The sequence below is a fragment of the Diplotaxodon limnothrissa genome, linkage group LG2 (assembly GCF_057381915.1).
Source record: "Diplotaxodon limnothrissa isolate DT_005_m linkage group LG2, D_limnothrissa_male_GT1.1, whole genome shotgun sequence".
Taxonomy (NCBI): Eukaryota; Metazoa; Chordata; class Actinopteri; order Cichliformes; family Cichlidae; genus Diplotaxodon; species Diplotaxodon limnothrissa.
Genome location: NC_140597.1, coordinates 20,535,188 through 20,551,629, shown reverse-complemented (window position 1 = coordinate 20,551,629; position 16,442 = coordinate 20,535,188). Strand labels below are relative to the sequence as shown.

Below are 16,442 nucleotides of genomic sequence, written 5' to 3'. Positions count from 1 at the left end.
GATCTCCTCCATACCTGCTTCATGCCCTGGAGGACGGGGCTGTGGCCCCCCCACACCCTCTAGCAGATCATTACATGAAGGAACCTTTTAAAACAAACGCGTCCATGCTCACAGGTGTACACACGGGTGATCACACCCACAAACTACACCCTTTTTGGCTCCTACCTCAAAGAACACTGTGTTCTGTTGATCTTATGTGCTCCACAATAATGTTTAATATTTAGTATTTACTGTCATATTCCCATATATCACTGTGATGTTGTTTATTCTATTATTCTTGTTCTCTTCTGCGTGTTTTCTTTTTTCTTTCTCAGCAGGTGATCCAGGTGATTGATATATGCATTTTTTTTTCTTTTTCTGCTGTTCTGTTCTGTTGGTTTTTGTCTTTTGCCCTTCTCCCCCGTCCCTCTTCTCAGCTGTTTCTCTTTCCCTCTTTCTTTCTCCCCTTCTTTCCCCCAGTCAAGTCTGTCCCGTATTCAGTAAGTGAAAATAAAATAAACAATAAAAGGTGAATCAAATGGACCATTACGGCAAGGCTGGGATGGTCAATTTGGTAAAGTAAATCCGTTGGGCATCTTTCTTTGCCTTTAGACAACAATTCTGATGGCAAAAGAGCCAAACGGGACAGGCAAAAATAAATAAATAAATAAAATAAATAAATAAATAAATAAATGCATTTAGACACTAAGGGTTTTCGGGAAGAGCCGTGCTGCTCTCTGAGAGGAAGCTAGTACCATGCTCTCCTGAGTTTTAAATGCACTTTAGAACAGCACACAGCAACACTACATATGAGCGGGTGTAGGGAGGTTTGAGGTCTTCACTCACCCCAGTTCTGTTAGCCTTCAGGGCTGGGGGGCTGGGAGGAGGTGCTGGCCGTCAGACTGGGGTCTGGGATGCGGGGCCTCCCTGCTACTGCAGATAAGGAGGTGGTCCGCTTGCCTCCACCCCAGAGAGAAGGGTTACATCTCCTGGGTCTAGGTGCGGCTTGCCCCTCTGAGGGCGGGGGTACTGGGGAGTGTGACTGTCTGTGCAGTGTCTATTTGTGTCTGTCTACACGTTGGGTGAGTGCCGAGTATTTGGTTGTGCATATGGGGTGGGAATGCACGTCTGTGTCAGCGTGTGCCTGTTCGTCTGTGTCTATATGTCAGGTTGGGTCTTAGACTCAACCTCTCTGGGTACATCTCAGGCCCTCTAAAGTACGGAGGCCTATCTCCCCTCACCACACTCCCTGCCGGTGGCTGATGCCCTCAGACGTTGGTGTGTTGGTGGTCCTTGTCGTCTGGGGCTGGGCGCTCATGTATGTACCGGCTCACTCCTGGTGGCCGATTGGCGGGGCCGGGTGCCTGTGGCCCGGCTGGGCTCCTTCCGGGGGTTGGGATGCCCTCAGACCTCTGGCCTCTGGGCCTGAAGCTCGGTCCTCTCTGGTACAGCTGGCTGCCGGCAGAGCCCGCGGGCACGCCACTGCAACCCCCTCTGGCCTCTACTCCGTAGCTGCGGGGTGACCTCTCCTTTGGGGCTCTACTCAGCTCTTCCCAGGAGGGTGGCACGGTTCTCCCCCCTTTGGTGGTCTTCCTCGGGTCCTTGTACTCTGGGGCCTCTGGATATCCGAGGCCTGGATCTCCTCCATACCTGCTTCATACCCTGGTGGACGGGGCTATGGCTCCCCACACTCCCTAGCAGATCGTTACATGGAGAAACCTTTGGAATACAAGCATGCTGATCCACACAGGTATGCACACAGGTGTACACACGGGTGTACACACGGGTGTTCACAGACGCGGACTACACCTTTCTTGGCTGCTGCCTCAAAGCACATTGTGCACTGTCTATCTTGCGTGCTGCACAATATCGTTTATTATTTAGTATCTACTGTTATCTACTGCTAGCTAGTTTATTGCGATGGTGCTGTTTTTTTTATTATGTTGCTCTTTGTTGTTTGCTTTCTCTTCTGTTTTTTTTTCTTCATACAGGTGATCCAGGTGTTTTGTTTGGTTTTTTTTGTTTTTGTTTTTTCTTTCTTCCCCCCCTTCTCACCGTCTCTTCTCCCCTTTGGTTTTCTTTCTCTCCCTCTCTTTCTTTCATTCTTTCTCCCTGTCCTATCCCCCAGTCATGTCTGTCCCGTTTGTAGCAACTGAAAATAAAATAAATTCATAATTATAATAAAAGTCAATCAAATGGACCAATATGGCAAGGCCATGATGATCCACTTGGTAAAATAAATCCGCTTGGCATCTTTCTTGGCCTTAAGACAACAATTCTGATGGCTAAAGATCCAAACGGGACACAAAAAAAAAAAATAAAAAAAAAAAAAAAGGGGAGGGAGTGTGTCCTCAGGGCATTACCTTTTTACCTGAATGAAGACCCAAGCATCCTCTTCAAAGAATAATTGGTTGATAATTTTAGTTTAGTTTTTTATCTGTATTAAACCAAATTTTGAATAACTAATTTTGTTGCATGTTGTAATGTTGTTGTTGTTGTAATTTGCATGGAACCTGTTTAAATGTTTTGGGAAATCTTCTTGTATACCCAAACTATTTATATTTATTGTTGAATCTGTAGTCTAAAATAGTGGCTCACTGGGGTGCATGTTCCTAATATTGAGTTTACTTAAACTTGACGCCATTTTTCTATGTTTTTGTGTCTAAGCTACAGCTACAGCTGTTCAGAGGGAGCTGGAACAAATTACCCTTGCTATCTTCACCATCGAAAGAGTTGATGCCAGCACTCCTCCAGCCGATGTGGGTATAACCATCTTGGGTGTTCTGCATGACCTGGAAGACCTGGCCTCTACATGTGCACTCTTAATGGGTGGGACATATGCACTGAATCTCAGTTAACCTCAAGACTGAAAGCTTTCTTTGAAGTACTTCAGAAGCTCTTCCTTCATCTGTATGTCAGCAGACTCTTGACCAAGGTACAGATGCTCAAGAATAAACTGAATGAATAAGCCAACCCTTAATTTGGACGATGAATGCTCTGTCAGATGGACAGAAGTTTTTCGGAGGCTGAATGGGAATAAAATGGTAATTTGTTGAAAATGACAGATAAAGGGAAAATTACATTTAAGAGAAATTTAGAAAAGTTTGTAAACTACTACAATTTGAGAGATTTTACTCTTGTGGGGGGGAGGATTTAATTGAGATTCAAAGGATTTAATTGAGAGATGATACTGCACCAGAAATTTTGAAGGGTGGTGTGTATATTAGCGTTCAGGGCATATTGTTATGAGGTGGAAATATGTTCATATTCTGTTTGTGCTACATTGTGTGCATTGTAAAGGTAATTGCAATACATACTAAGAATAAGGGTAAGTTAGGAATACAGGATGAATGTATATTTTGCGGACTTTTAAAGACAAACAATTGTTTCCATGTTAAAATGTTTACAACTCAAGCTTTTTGTCCAAACACTGGTAAAATAAATGTTGACAGTGGCAAGTGTTAAATGGTTACTGCTGTCCTGTTGCAAAAAAACTGAACGCTGACAAGCTGTTTTATTGTTAGACCATAATGTTGGCATGTTTTATTAAAGTTTTATTTGGGATGGTGATATAATTTTCTTTCATTGCTAATATCAGTGGACTATTTATTATTATTATTATTATTATTATTATTATTATTATTATTATTATTATTATTATTATTATTATTATTATTATTATTATTATTACATTAATGTTTTTAATTGTGGGTGTTGAGGTGGACACTTCACTTTGCATTGTTAAAGGAAAGCACTTCATTGGCGTTGTGTTACTGGACTGACCCTAAGCAATCATTGCAAATAGCAACTTTGCTATCCATTTTAGACACTAAAAGAAAAAAACACTCCACAGACCTTACTAGCATCACATGTGCATAACTCAAGTGTCATCTTATCAACATGTTATGTGGTCTTCAATGTTTTTTTTCTTCTATTTCTGGCAGATACAGACATTTAATTTAAAGTCGTGGTGTTGCATCTGTCTACATACTGTTAGTTACTAACCCTAATGAGCTGTCGTGTTTTGTTTCGGACCGGTTTTACACAAATGCTCACTGAATGTGTTGGCAATAAAAGAAATTTTAAAAAACAAGTTGGATGTACTTAATTCATTTGTGTGGAACCTGTTGACAAAATAGATTTATGTAAAACTAATTAGTAAAGCACAAGGTGGCTGAAAATATAATATTTGAATTAATCTAACTTAAATTTAACATTTTACTGCCACAAATAAGAAATGTGTTGAAGTAACTAATCTAAACTATCTAACCTGTAAATATATCATCTATGTTCATACAACATAACTTGATTTAGGTAGTCTTAAATATCTCTTGTTAATCTTAAGTAGTTTTTTAAAATTAGATGAACTAAAGATTTTTTGCTTTAAACTAACACAATGCAATTTCGTGGAACCTGTTGACAAAATAATTTTAATTAAAGTCAACGTTTCATTTTTTTGAGTGTTGGAAGTGTTACAAACAGCTGATTGGATCTGCAAAGCATGTTTCTGGAATATTATGTTTGTGTTCCTGCAAGCGCTTTTTATGCAGTTTTTGCAAAGCTATATGTGGAAGGAAACCGTGACCTAGGACAAGCTGATGGCATAAGATGTAAGTACAACTCCTCCGGTTTCATATGCAAAAAAAAAAAAAATTGCGCTAGCTTACGTGGTTGCAGTGCTACCGGGATTTAAAAATAGTTACGCAAAACAGAGCGTGCCCACTCCGATTGGTTTTAAAGGGTTAAAGGTACAGTGCCGGAGGTTGGCCCACATGGTCACTCCATCGTACTACTGGGAGACTTATATGGGCAGTGAAGTAAGACCTGGAGGGGTGAGGTGGATGTTACTACCACCTACCAAACCATTGTTGCAGACCATGTACCACCTTTTCCCTGATGCCTGTGGCCTCTTTCAGCAGGATAAAGGGCCCTGCCACAAAGCAAAAATGGTTCAAATTCCCCAGATCTCAGTCCAATCAAGCATCTGTGGGATGTGCTGCACAAACAAGTGTGATCCATGGAGGCCCCACCTCACAGTTTACAGGACTTAAAGGATCTGCTGCTAACAAGTCTAGTGGAGCACATGCTTGGACAGGTCAGGGCTGTTTTGGCAGCAAAAGGATGACCAACACAATATGCAGGTGGCCATAATGTTATGACTAACTGATGTATATGAGGAATGCATAAAACAAAATTGATGGATACTCATTTTGGTTAAGCTCATCTACAGAGCATGTAGTTCTCACTGCTAGTGCACTTGTGATGATGATGCATAAGAGAGACTGACAGCCCTGGATAAAACAGCCAGGGGTCTCACTCCTCACTTTCCTTTTCCTCCCCCTGCCCTTTGAAGCATTTCGCTCTCTCCATCCTTTCTGTGACTACTCTCATTTACTTTAGAAAGAAAATGGAGTCGCTGGCCCGATGCCACACCTGACACCCCAGCCTTAATCTGATTAATGTTTTTAATTTATATAAGTGGAGGCTGCTGCCTTTACGGATCACACACACACACACACACACACAATTTGCAAGCTTTGTGACGGGTGTCATATAGGCCGAGTCGTGAAAGGGCAGAAAGTGCATGGCTGTGTGTGTGTGTGTGTGTGTGTGTGTGTGTGTGTGTGTGTGTGTGTGTGTGTGTGTAAACAGAAAGATAGAAACTGAGTGACGTAAACAAGAAGGCACAGATGGAAAACATGAGAGCAAGAAGTACTTACTGAGGGTGAAGTGAGGAGAAAGTAAATTGAGAGAGAGCAGAAAAAGAAGCTGGACAAACTGGGTAAAGAGGAGCTCTGGGGCAGCAGGGTCGAAAAGAAAAAAAGAGGGATGTGGAAAAGATAAAAAAAAAATAAAGAGAAAGAAGGATTCAGAGGGCTGGTAATTATGAGAGGCCAGTTTTGGACAATCTAAGTGGATTTCCCCAGAAAGATGAATAAATCATGTCTAGAATCTCCGCTCCCTAAATCCAAAATAGATGCCTTAAGCAAATTTCTTAGGTTCAGCTGGTATTTTTTTTTTTCATTATGTGTCCTGATTAATATTTTTATAAAGTTTTCAATGTAAAACACACAGACTGCCTCTGTCTTCAGTCCTGATTTCAAATACACACCTTACCATCCCTGTTTTATCCAATCAATAAAGCCACTGATTGCAAAACAAACTCACTCTCATGCTCAATGAAACAAGAAAAGCAGCTGTTCTTTTTTCATCACAGGCAGCTGTGAGAGGAAATAGTTCTAGAGGTAGAAGTGACAGAAAAAACTGAAAAATGAGGACGAAAAAATGGAGCAATGGGACAAAAATATTTTTTTCCCAGTTCTGCTTTTAAAAGGAGCCAGCAAAGACATATTTTCCTGAAACCTTCCACCTTTCCAACCTTTATGTGTTTTTAAAACTGGTCATATGCATGATCTGAAAATTGCACCACTACAATGCACCACTGAGCCATACAGTACTCAGTGTGCAGCTCAAGTCTTTACAACCTTGTGTGGCAACAAGTTTGAACACATATTTAACTAATATCTCCTGTAGATGCATCAGCAGTGAATCACTGTTCAAAAAACGTGTTTATGGCATGATAGGCTGTGTGGTAGGCAGGCCGAAAAGGTGGAACCAAGAGCAGGACTCAAAACTGGGAGGTTAAACTCAAAAAGCAGGTTTATTGCTGGAAAAATCTCCTCATAAATAAAACTTACAAAAACAAAACTCTGAACAGAGAAACTAAACAGGAAAACAAGACAAACATACAGATTACAGAGGGTAGGAAACATTAACGGAGGGCACAGGGCTTATAAAGAGTGGAGTATTCAGGGAATAAGAAACAGGAGGGAGACACAGCTGGGAGAAATTAGAGCTAACAAGACGGGGGGAAGTAAAACTAAATACACTGACATAGGACTGGGACTATCAAAATAAAACAGGAAATGAGAAACAAATCACAAAGATGCAAACTTGACACTGAACTAAACCTAGAATAATAATCAGAACAGCACAAGTAAAGAATTAGAACATAAATGAATAAAATGACCCAGATCCGTGACAGTTTATGGTTTTTAAGAAACAGTGAAAGACAGTTTGCTGGTCTTATTAAAATAAGCTGATTGGCCAAAAATAGTTTGGCCAGAACAGTGACTCATTAAATAAACTGGGTTATGAGACTGAGAATTTAGGAGAGTAAAACATAAAATCGGATGTTAGTAGAAAAAGCATCAGGGTGCAGAGCACGGGGTGCGTTTGTAACCATAAACAGCACAGATCACTGTGGAGAAGAACAGGAGAATAATAATAGCTAATTATTAAATGCAGACTGGTGTATCTGATATCTCTGTATTGGTTATATCATTATCTATCATAATAATGATAGATTGTCTGATGGAGTTGGAACATGAGAGATAATGAGAAAAGCTGAGAAGATCATTGGAGCCTCTCTTCCCTCCATCACGGACACTCATAGCTTTCGGAAGAACTCTGTCTCATTCCACTGTACATGGCTGAAATGACAATAAAAGCCATTTGACTTGACTTGACAATATCATTTACTGGACCTCATATCACAGGTTATACCCAGGGGGCGCTACACCAATCTGTAAGTTTTACCAAAGATACATAAACAGGGTGTACCTTTAAGACTGATTGTCTGTATGATTAACTCAGTCACCTGTAACATCTCAAAGTCTCTGGCTTTGGTCCTCAACCCGCTGGTAGGCAGCTCTGAACACCACATCCAGAACAGCTTGGATTTTGTTAAGAAGGTGAGAGATGTCAGTTCCCTCTTTGGCTCTCGGAGGAGGCGGACACATCTTTCACCCTCTCCCTCCCTTATCTTCCCAGCTGCAGCTTCTATGTCTTTGTCTAGTCTCGTCTAACTCTAACCCTTAAAGAGTTTCTCAGTCTTGTTCTCTAAAACCAAAATAATTATCGATTTGATCAACTGGTCCCGTGAAGGAATTGACACCTTCCTGGGCTTGTGAGAGTCCGATTGTCCTGCGGAGATGTTTGCTGACAGATACTGGATGGTCGGTTGCATCTTGTGTCTGGTGACACTCTCGATGGAGGACACTGAATGACATCTACCAATTCGGAACCACGATAACAGAGTTCTGGCTGATTGGACACAATGACCTAAAATTTACAGTCAAGGCATTTTTTAAAAATAAACATTTCACACTATTTACAGAACAATCAGCTGTTCTGCATCAAATCTGATGCCACACAAATTATTTGTACCACTCCAGAAATAATTTCTGTCCACTATGAGATAAAGGAGAACAGCAGCCTGATACTTGCAGGCCTGACAACAGGAGATGTATCACTCCTGTAACTCCTGTAACATTCAGCAGTCGCCTCATTGTTCTGACACACACAACAAAACCACACTACACACTAACTACACAAGATTTGCACTAAATGTTGCAAATCTCTCACATCTTTTTTTTTGTGCACAACGCAGATTTTCTGTGCGCAGAGACCGTGCCAGCAGTGCGCAATTGCGCACGCGCACAGCTTAGGGGAACATTGATTGCATGTACGGTCTGCAAGGTTTGTCATCTTAGTTGTGGGCAACTGCAACTGACAAATAAAGGCTATCTCAGCTCATCTCATCATCATCATGTCATCATGGAGGCAGATGAAACCATGGTCTCGTACGATTTACACCTCTCTTCACTTGTGTTCCAGTCACCAAAGCAGTGAAGGTAGTTTGTAAGAGATTACAAGATGACCCCAACCTCAGCAACAGGACCACTCTCAGCACTGACCAAGTGTGTTTGCTCTTGGATCTGTGTCTTCATTCCATATATTTCACATACAAGAGACAAATACTACAGGCAGAAACATTGTGGCCAATTTGTATTTTTTTTTTGTTGTTGTTTATAGTGGACATGAAAAAGAGGGCTCTGTAATCCTACCCTGGAACACCACCACATTGCTCCACATATGTGGATAAACCCAGGTGAAAATGAAATCTCACCTTTCATATCCTCAGAGGGAGGATATGAAAAGTGGCAGGTTAGCCTTCTTAGACTATGAGATTTCCATCACTAATGGGGGACATTTAGAAGTTGATGTGTACCGGAAACCAACACATACAGATCAGTATTTAAGGTTTGACTCTCATCATCCACTGGAGCACAAACTGGGTGTCATCAGGACTTTACAACCAGTGTTGCCACAGTTACTTTGAAAAAGTAATATATTACGGACTACTGATTACTCCTTCCAAAAGTAACTTAGTTACTTTACTGATTACTTAATTTTTCAAGTAACTAAGTTAGATTACTAGTTACTTTATTAGTTACATTCAGAAGCTGCCAATAACACTCCCCACTGCCTCAACATAAAAACATCAACCGATTTTGCCAATACTCACTTTATTGGAAGTGTATTTTAACAGTAATGTCAACAATATATCTCCTGACATTTGAAGTTGAACTTAAAACTTTCTTCCTGACAGAAATACTTGTTTGTATGAAAATAAAGACAGTCTTGTTACTTCACTTAACATAAATACTTTTTATAAAAAAAACAAACAAACAAACAAAGAAACAGAGTCTTTCTTGACTTCCCTTAAGATACTTTTTATACCATCCACATTTAAGCACTATTGTCCGCTTTTGTAACTTTGGACTAATCTTATGAAAAAAAATTACTTGTAAATAGTTATTTAAATTGGATTCCCCATTCTCTTTTTTTCAGTATATGTTGTCATCGCATGTTATGGGGGAAACAGTAGAGTGGAGCAAGTAAACCAGTGGTTGTACCTCATTAACAGAAGCTTCTCAAACCTTTTGTCAGAAAGTCGATTTCTTTTAGGCGTGAGCACCAAACCTCCCAGACTAAAAAGTCGCTCCACAGGAGCACTTGATGGGGTTGGAGTGTTATACTTTAAAAAAATTGTCTTTATGCTTGAAAACTTGTGCAGAATCTGAAGGTCGTAGCCTGACATCAGGTAGTCCATGACTTCTTTTTCTGCAGAATAGGTCTCCTCTGGCTCTGCCTCAAAAGTGAAAAAGTCCATCTCACCTTGGCTACTAGATGTAGTAGCACTGGGCACACTGGCAGGGTTTTTTGCCAGAGGAGCAGTGGTGCAACACTCTGCTATCAGAAGCTGTTTTACTCGCTCCCTCCTTCCTGCATCTCTCAGCCATCGGAGTTTGAATTTTGGACAACTGGCAGCTGCAAGAAGGGCATCTTTGTCGTCCAGCACACCGGCGAAACGAGTCTGAATAGCCTAAAAAACATAATCGATATTTTTATGCCTACAATTTATTATGTTATTGAATTATTTGCAAACCATGCCTAATATGAGATCAGTATTATGGATTTGTTTTAGGTTACTTGTAAACATTTTAATTGTTTTAATCTTATTTTTCAATGATAATTAATATTCTGTTCCATGTTTGTGAATTGTATGAAGCAAAAAATCTGACTAATTTCAAGATGGAGCGTACCTGTACAATGGCATCTGGAAGGCATGCAGTCATCCTGGAGAGGTCATCTTTCACAGCCTGGGTCTTCTGCATCAGAACTTCAGGTGTTGGTAGTAAAGTTCCATATGGACAGTCGCCTTGTAAAATGTCCAGTGCTGCAGTCAGAGGTTTCATGGCCATGCAGTACTCATGCAGGAACTGGTATTCTTGATCTTTGAAGCACTTCAGTCCTAACTTTGTGCACAGAGTATTCAGCTCACCCATGGGGATTTCTGCAATTCTCTTTACAGCATCAACAAAGGAATTCCACCTTGTGGATGTTGGTATTAGGAGCTTTCTTTTGCTGATTTCTTCCACTGTTTCTGATGCAAGTGTAGATCTACTCGATTTGGTCCAAAGAGCTGTGCATTTTGCTGTGCTGCTCCTATACACAGCCCTGCTCTCTGCATTGGTTGTTAAATGTTTCTCCACATCACGTGTGCAAATTATGTTGATGGTGTGCGAAGCACACCTGCGGTGCGGGGGAAGAGACAGCTGACCATCACTTTCATTCTCAGCCGAGAGGATTTCTGACAGATCAGAAAAAGTGACATCATCGTCTTTGGGGCTGGACTCTTCCTCCTCTGTCTCATCATCGGACTCTGTGACAGGATGATAAACTTGAAACGCCTTAACAAAGTTGGATCCATTATCAGTAACTGTTGCAACTACTTTGTTGAGTAATCCATAAGAGGAGTGGATGTTTTTTCGATTTCTGTACCAATGACATCATACGTGTGTCTACCACGAATTCGCCTACATGCTAATGCAACCTTGTGATGCTCTAATGTGGTTCTACTGATCCAGTGGAGCGTTACTCCCATATAGCTTCTGTTGTTAGCAGTCCAAATATCTGCGGTAGTTGAAACAAAGTCAATCTCATTCAGTGTGGCCTTCAAATTTCTCTCCATTTCTGTAAACTCCTCCTCCAAGTAAGAAGTAAAAGTCGTTCGGTGAGGCAGCTCGGCATTAACAGAAGTAGGGATCTTTTTTATTATGGCACGAAACGAGGGCGAGTCAACAGTGTTTATAGGTAGCATTTCTTCTACAATATACTGCGCGACCAACTTCTTCAATTCTTCATCACTTACTGGTTTTGCACCAAAGTCCAACTTTTGTTGTTTGGGGGGTGTAGGACCTTCTGCGGAAGTCACGGCTCTCTGCTTCGGACCACTTGGTGGGACTCTCTCTGTGAGTTTGACTGTGCTGTGCTGCGACTCCAAATGTTTCTTTAAGTTTGACGTAGTGTTTTTGAAGGTAGATAACACTTTTTCGCCAACACAGAGTGTACAACGAACCTTAATATTTAAATCTTTAGTTGACAGAAACTCAAAATAGTGACCATATTGCCAGCTAAAGAACGAACATCTCTCTCCCTCCATTGTTGTTTACACTTTTTTACGTCGCTGGCTGCTTGTGAGCGGGAAACGTGACCTCTCGCTTATGTGACGTTTCACGACACGTATGCGTTTGTCATCCGCTGAGACGAAAAGAAGAAACCAAATCTTTTTGCTTAAAAAATAGTAACGCACAGTGGTTTGGACAAGTAACTTTAATCTGACTACTGTTATGGAAATAGTAACGCGTTAGATTAGTCGTTACTGAAAAAGTGGTCATATTCGGAGTAACGCGTTACTAAGCAACGCGTTACCGGCATCACTGTTTACAACACAGAGCAAACACCATCCCCACTGACACAGCGGCCAGGGAGGTAGAAGAACATCACATCAAGAAGGCCCTGAGTAAATGTGGTTATCCCAGCAGGACATTTTTAAGGCGCCTGAAGAACCCTCCAGCCGATCCTGGAGAGAAGAAGGACAACTGCTGCCTAAGCAGAAAACTTTAGTGTGATCCCTTATGTGTCAGGAGTATCACAACAGCTGAGATGCATTTTCTCTAAACACTGTGACGCTGTGGCTTTCACACCCCAAAACACTCTATGTCAAGAATTGGTGCACCCCAAAGATCAGGTGTCACCAGCATAATATAGTGTGCACTCCTAAGAGCTAGGTCAATTGCTGTGATTGATACATTGGAAAAATCAAACCGAAAACTGGCAAACTTGTCAGGCCAGGACTTCAGTCTGCTTACACCTACAGGCCAGTGGCCACTGTTCCAGTTATAAGGAGTCCACATCCTGGACAGGGAGGAACGCTGGTTTGAGCAAAGAATCAAAGGGACATTTTTGTGAAACGGGAAAGACCATCTCTGAGCCGGGAAGGAGGAATAATTCTATCTACAATGCTGTGATTGCACCAGTTCTCTGTGAATGGTAAATAATAAATGCATTTATTAATATAAATTAATGATCATGACACTGTCCTCACACCCCATTGTAAGTACATTTACATAATGACTGGCACCACTGACTGTTTATAAGGTTGGGGAGCCACTTGTTCTTGTGATGTGATTGAGTCACAGCAGCTGCTGTGACCCTGTTTTAGTTTAGGTACATGTAGCTTTTGCCAAGTACTTTAAAAAAAAGTAACAGTTGGAGCATGAAGTTGTCCAAAAAAGTTGTCATTGCATGCTGACACATTTAAGTTCCTTTCACTGGAACTAAGGGACTGAGCCCATCTCCTGAAGAACAACCCACACCACAATCTACCCTCCACCAATGTTTACACTTGGCACAATGTAGTCAGACAAGTCCCGTCCTCCTGGCAACCACCAAACCCAGACTCACCCAGTGCCAGACAGAGAGAGGCATAATTTGTCACTCCAGAGAACACATCTCCACTGCAGAGTCCAGTGATGGCGTGGCTTGCATCTGACACTTTGCATTGCACTTGGTGATGTAAGGCTTGGATCCAGGTGCTTGGCCATGCAGACCCATTCCATGGAGCTCTGTAGCCACTGTTCTTGAGCTAATCTGAAGCCCACATGAAGTTTGAAGTTGTGCAGCAAATGACTCTGTAGAAAGTTGGTGACCTCTGTGCACCTCAGCATCCTTTCACTTCACTTTTTATGTCATTCCGCTTCATTGTTGAGTTGCTGTTGTTCCCAATCCCTTCCACTTTGTTATAATACCCCTAGCAGTGTGCTGTGAAGTATTTAGAGGTGACTGGACTTGTTGCACAGGTGACATCCTATCACGGTACCATGCTGGACTTCACTGCGCTCCTGAGAGCGACCCATTCTTTCACAAATGTTTGTAGAAGCAGTCTGCTTGATTTTATACACCTGTGGTTATTGAAATGATTGGAACACCTGAATTTAATTATTTGGATGGTTAAGTGAAAATATTTGAGCAAATTTTAACAATATAGTATAAATCTCTATATTGGAAACCCGGATATATGAATTCACAGTAGTTCCCTAAAGATAATTTCAACAGCTCACAGTCAGACAATGTGATGGAAAATATTGTCACCTTATATGAACATTATAGTAAATGTTGGTGTTTTTTATATGTAAGCTATTGTCTGTCTTATATAATGTTTATATGTACTATAGTTCTTCACCATTTAGTCATCAACATGACCACTTTCACATCTGTCTCATAATAAACAACACAAGTGTAAGATAAGGAACAATGAAGGGAAATAAAAAAAAAATAGTCATATTGTCTCCAATATCAAATGTTTATTTTTTTTCCCTCTTTTTTCCATTTCCACATGGCAAATGTATTTAAACCTTTTTTTTTTTTTTTTTTGTGGTGATTTGTCTGAAACATGAATCCTTCCTTACTTAACCTTCGGCTAACCACTGAAATACCAAAGTGCATGCATAATTTGGCAGACTAAATTTAACAATCAGTGAGATGTAAGTTGTATGTTGTGGCATTCTACACAGTTGGTGCATGACTCGCACTCCCAGGACTGATATGTGGACTCCCTGGTGAGACTGAAACACTGATGTCTTTAGGTGCTGTGCTTTTTGATTTATTTTATAATGTGGAAAAAATGTAATACTGTTGTTCTGATGTTTATCACCCTTAAAGGATAAGGTGCTCATTATCTTCACTGCTGTGGGTTAAATGTCACCATCATGACAAACTGTCAGTGAGTTGTGAAGGTTATGCCAACAGTGCCATCAATCTCTCAAGTCACAAAGTCAAGAGAGGACTGCAGCTACAAACTGAAACAGTGATATTAACAGTATGAGTATCATGATGTTATTGTTTTTATACTAACTTTGTTATCAAGTATATACATCATGGAAACTGTGAATTTGTGTTGAAAATTGACCCTTTTTTGATGTTTTTCTATTATTTTGCATATGAGAATCTGGATGATGATGCAAGATATGAGATGTAATTTAACTAAAATCCTGGTAAGTCCAAATTTGCTCTCTGTGATAATTAATGTTGGTTTATCAAAGCTCCTGTCACATTTACTCACAAGGTGTCCATTGCCAGTGGTGCAACTGAGTATGGCAATAATTAAAGGTGTCTGTCATTTTCAACTCTTCATTTTTCAGCCTGCAGTACTGTTGTGAATAATTTTAGGTGAAAATAAAGTGTTTTCCTAAACCTGAGCAAATAGTTGTTTTTGCCTAAACCTAACACAAACCCTAAAATCTGCTACCCCTTGAAACCCTCACAGCACTAAATCATCATAGGTGGAAATCACAAGCATGTATTTTGGTTTGGGCCATTTTATTTTTTCAGGGGGGCATTAAGAGATGAAGGTTTATGTTTTTTTCCATCCCACTACCTGCAAAAGGAGGTTTTTTGCAATCAAAAGAACACAAACTTTGTTGTCTTGGTTTTTCATTCCCTCTCCTTTCTTATATGGCATAAAATGTGCTGTGCTATTAAGCCTCCATGTTTTGCTTCTGGTGAAATCAGAAAACATCCAACCTCTTGTGCCTGTTACAGACACTCCTGTCTTCTGGGATGCATGTTGTAGTTTAATCAAAAATACAAATGAAAAAGTCATAAAAGGCTGTTGAACACCAGCTAACAACGCTCCTTCTACCAAAAACATATCTGACAAAAAAAGTGCAATACTTGTGTTTTATGTAGGACTGCGTTCGTTGTTCTCTGTCCTCATTCTCTTAGTCCTGATATGTCTGCTTGTATTTGCTCCTCACATACATCTTGACCTTCTCTGTTCTGGTATCGTCTTGTTTCTAACCCCTTGTATTAATCTATTTAACAAGACAACACACCTCCTATGTGAAACATCTATCCTTAAACCTCTGACACTTTTTGCTAGAAAACTCAATGATAACAAAAATCTCATATTGGTGTCTTTCACCTCTGCTTCTGCAAAGCGCTCTGTGTGGTACATAACAGACTGCTCTCCCTCTAACTTGACTATCTGCACTTCTAATCATGTAAAAAACACCTCCTGACAGATTTAACAATCCATGTGTCACAAAGGCCATACAGGCTACAAAATCTGGCCTTGAGCAGGATGCTGCAAGAGTTTGACTTCCAAACCTCTCACATGAAGATTTTAAGATGTAGTTAAATTTTTCTGTGAATTACTGTTTTCTAAACTGAACTCTGTTACACAAAAACACAGGGAATGATCAATATGTCAGGTACAACCAAAGTTCAAAATGTGGGGGAAAGCCAGTCCAGTTCAGTTAGAAAGCAGGTATATGTTACCTCATACTACTAGAGCTTTCACAAACCATCTCTTTTGTATCTGATGAATGGTGCATGCTAGGTTACATCCAAATCTATCAAAATATGGATGTCATGGTAACCAATCCACAATAATGAACAGAAAATTGAACAAACTTGGCAAAAACTAAGGGAGAGGATACAGAGGAAAGTCCAGTTCCAGTGTGTTTGATTACACACACACTTTACCTTAGCTGTCACTGAGTTTTTGCCACATTCCAACAAAAAACGTAATGTGGAAGTGGGTTATAAAGTCCTCATCACTAACCACAATCTGTGAACAGACAGCAACTGTACCTATCTGATATGGAGAAAACTTTCCACTCAGGAGAATCTGGACATGCAGTTTATAATTGGAGATAAATTTCAGGAGCAAGACCACGCCTCCAAACACGCCCCTTCTAGTTCTTATCCAT

General features: G+C 40.5%; 1 protein-coding gene across 1 annotated transcript; it reads right to left on the bottom strand.

The window, feature by feature from the left end:
* Nucleotides 1-9,694: 9,694 nt before the first annotated feature.
* Nucleotides 9,695-10,937, bottom strand: LOC146638364 (uncharacterized). The gene is made up of 2 exons (XM_085367966.1): nt 10,431-10,937; nt 9,695-10,210 (listed from the first exon to the last, which is right to left on the bottom strand). The coding sequence occupies exons 1-2, from the start codon at nt 10,671-10,673 to the stop codon at nt 9,695-9,697; spliced, it is 759 nt and encodes a 252-aa protein (XP_085224092.1). The 5' UTR covers nt 10,674-10,937.
* Nucleotides 10,938-16,442: the final 5,505 nt, after the last annotated feature.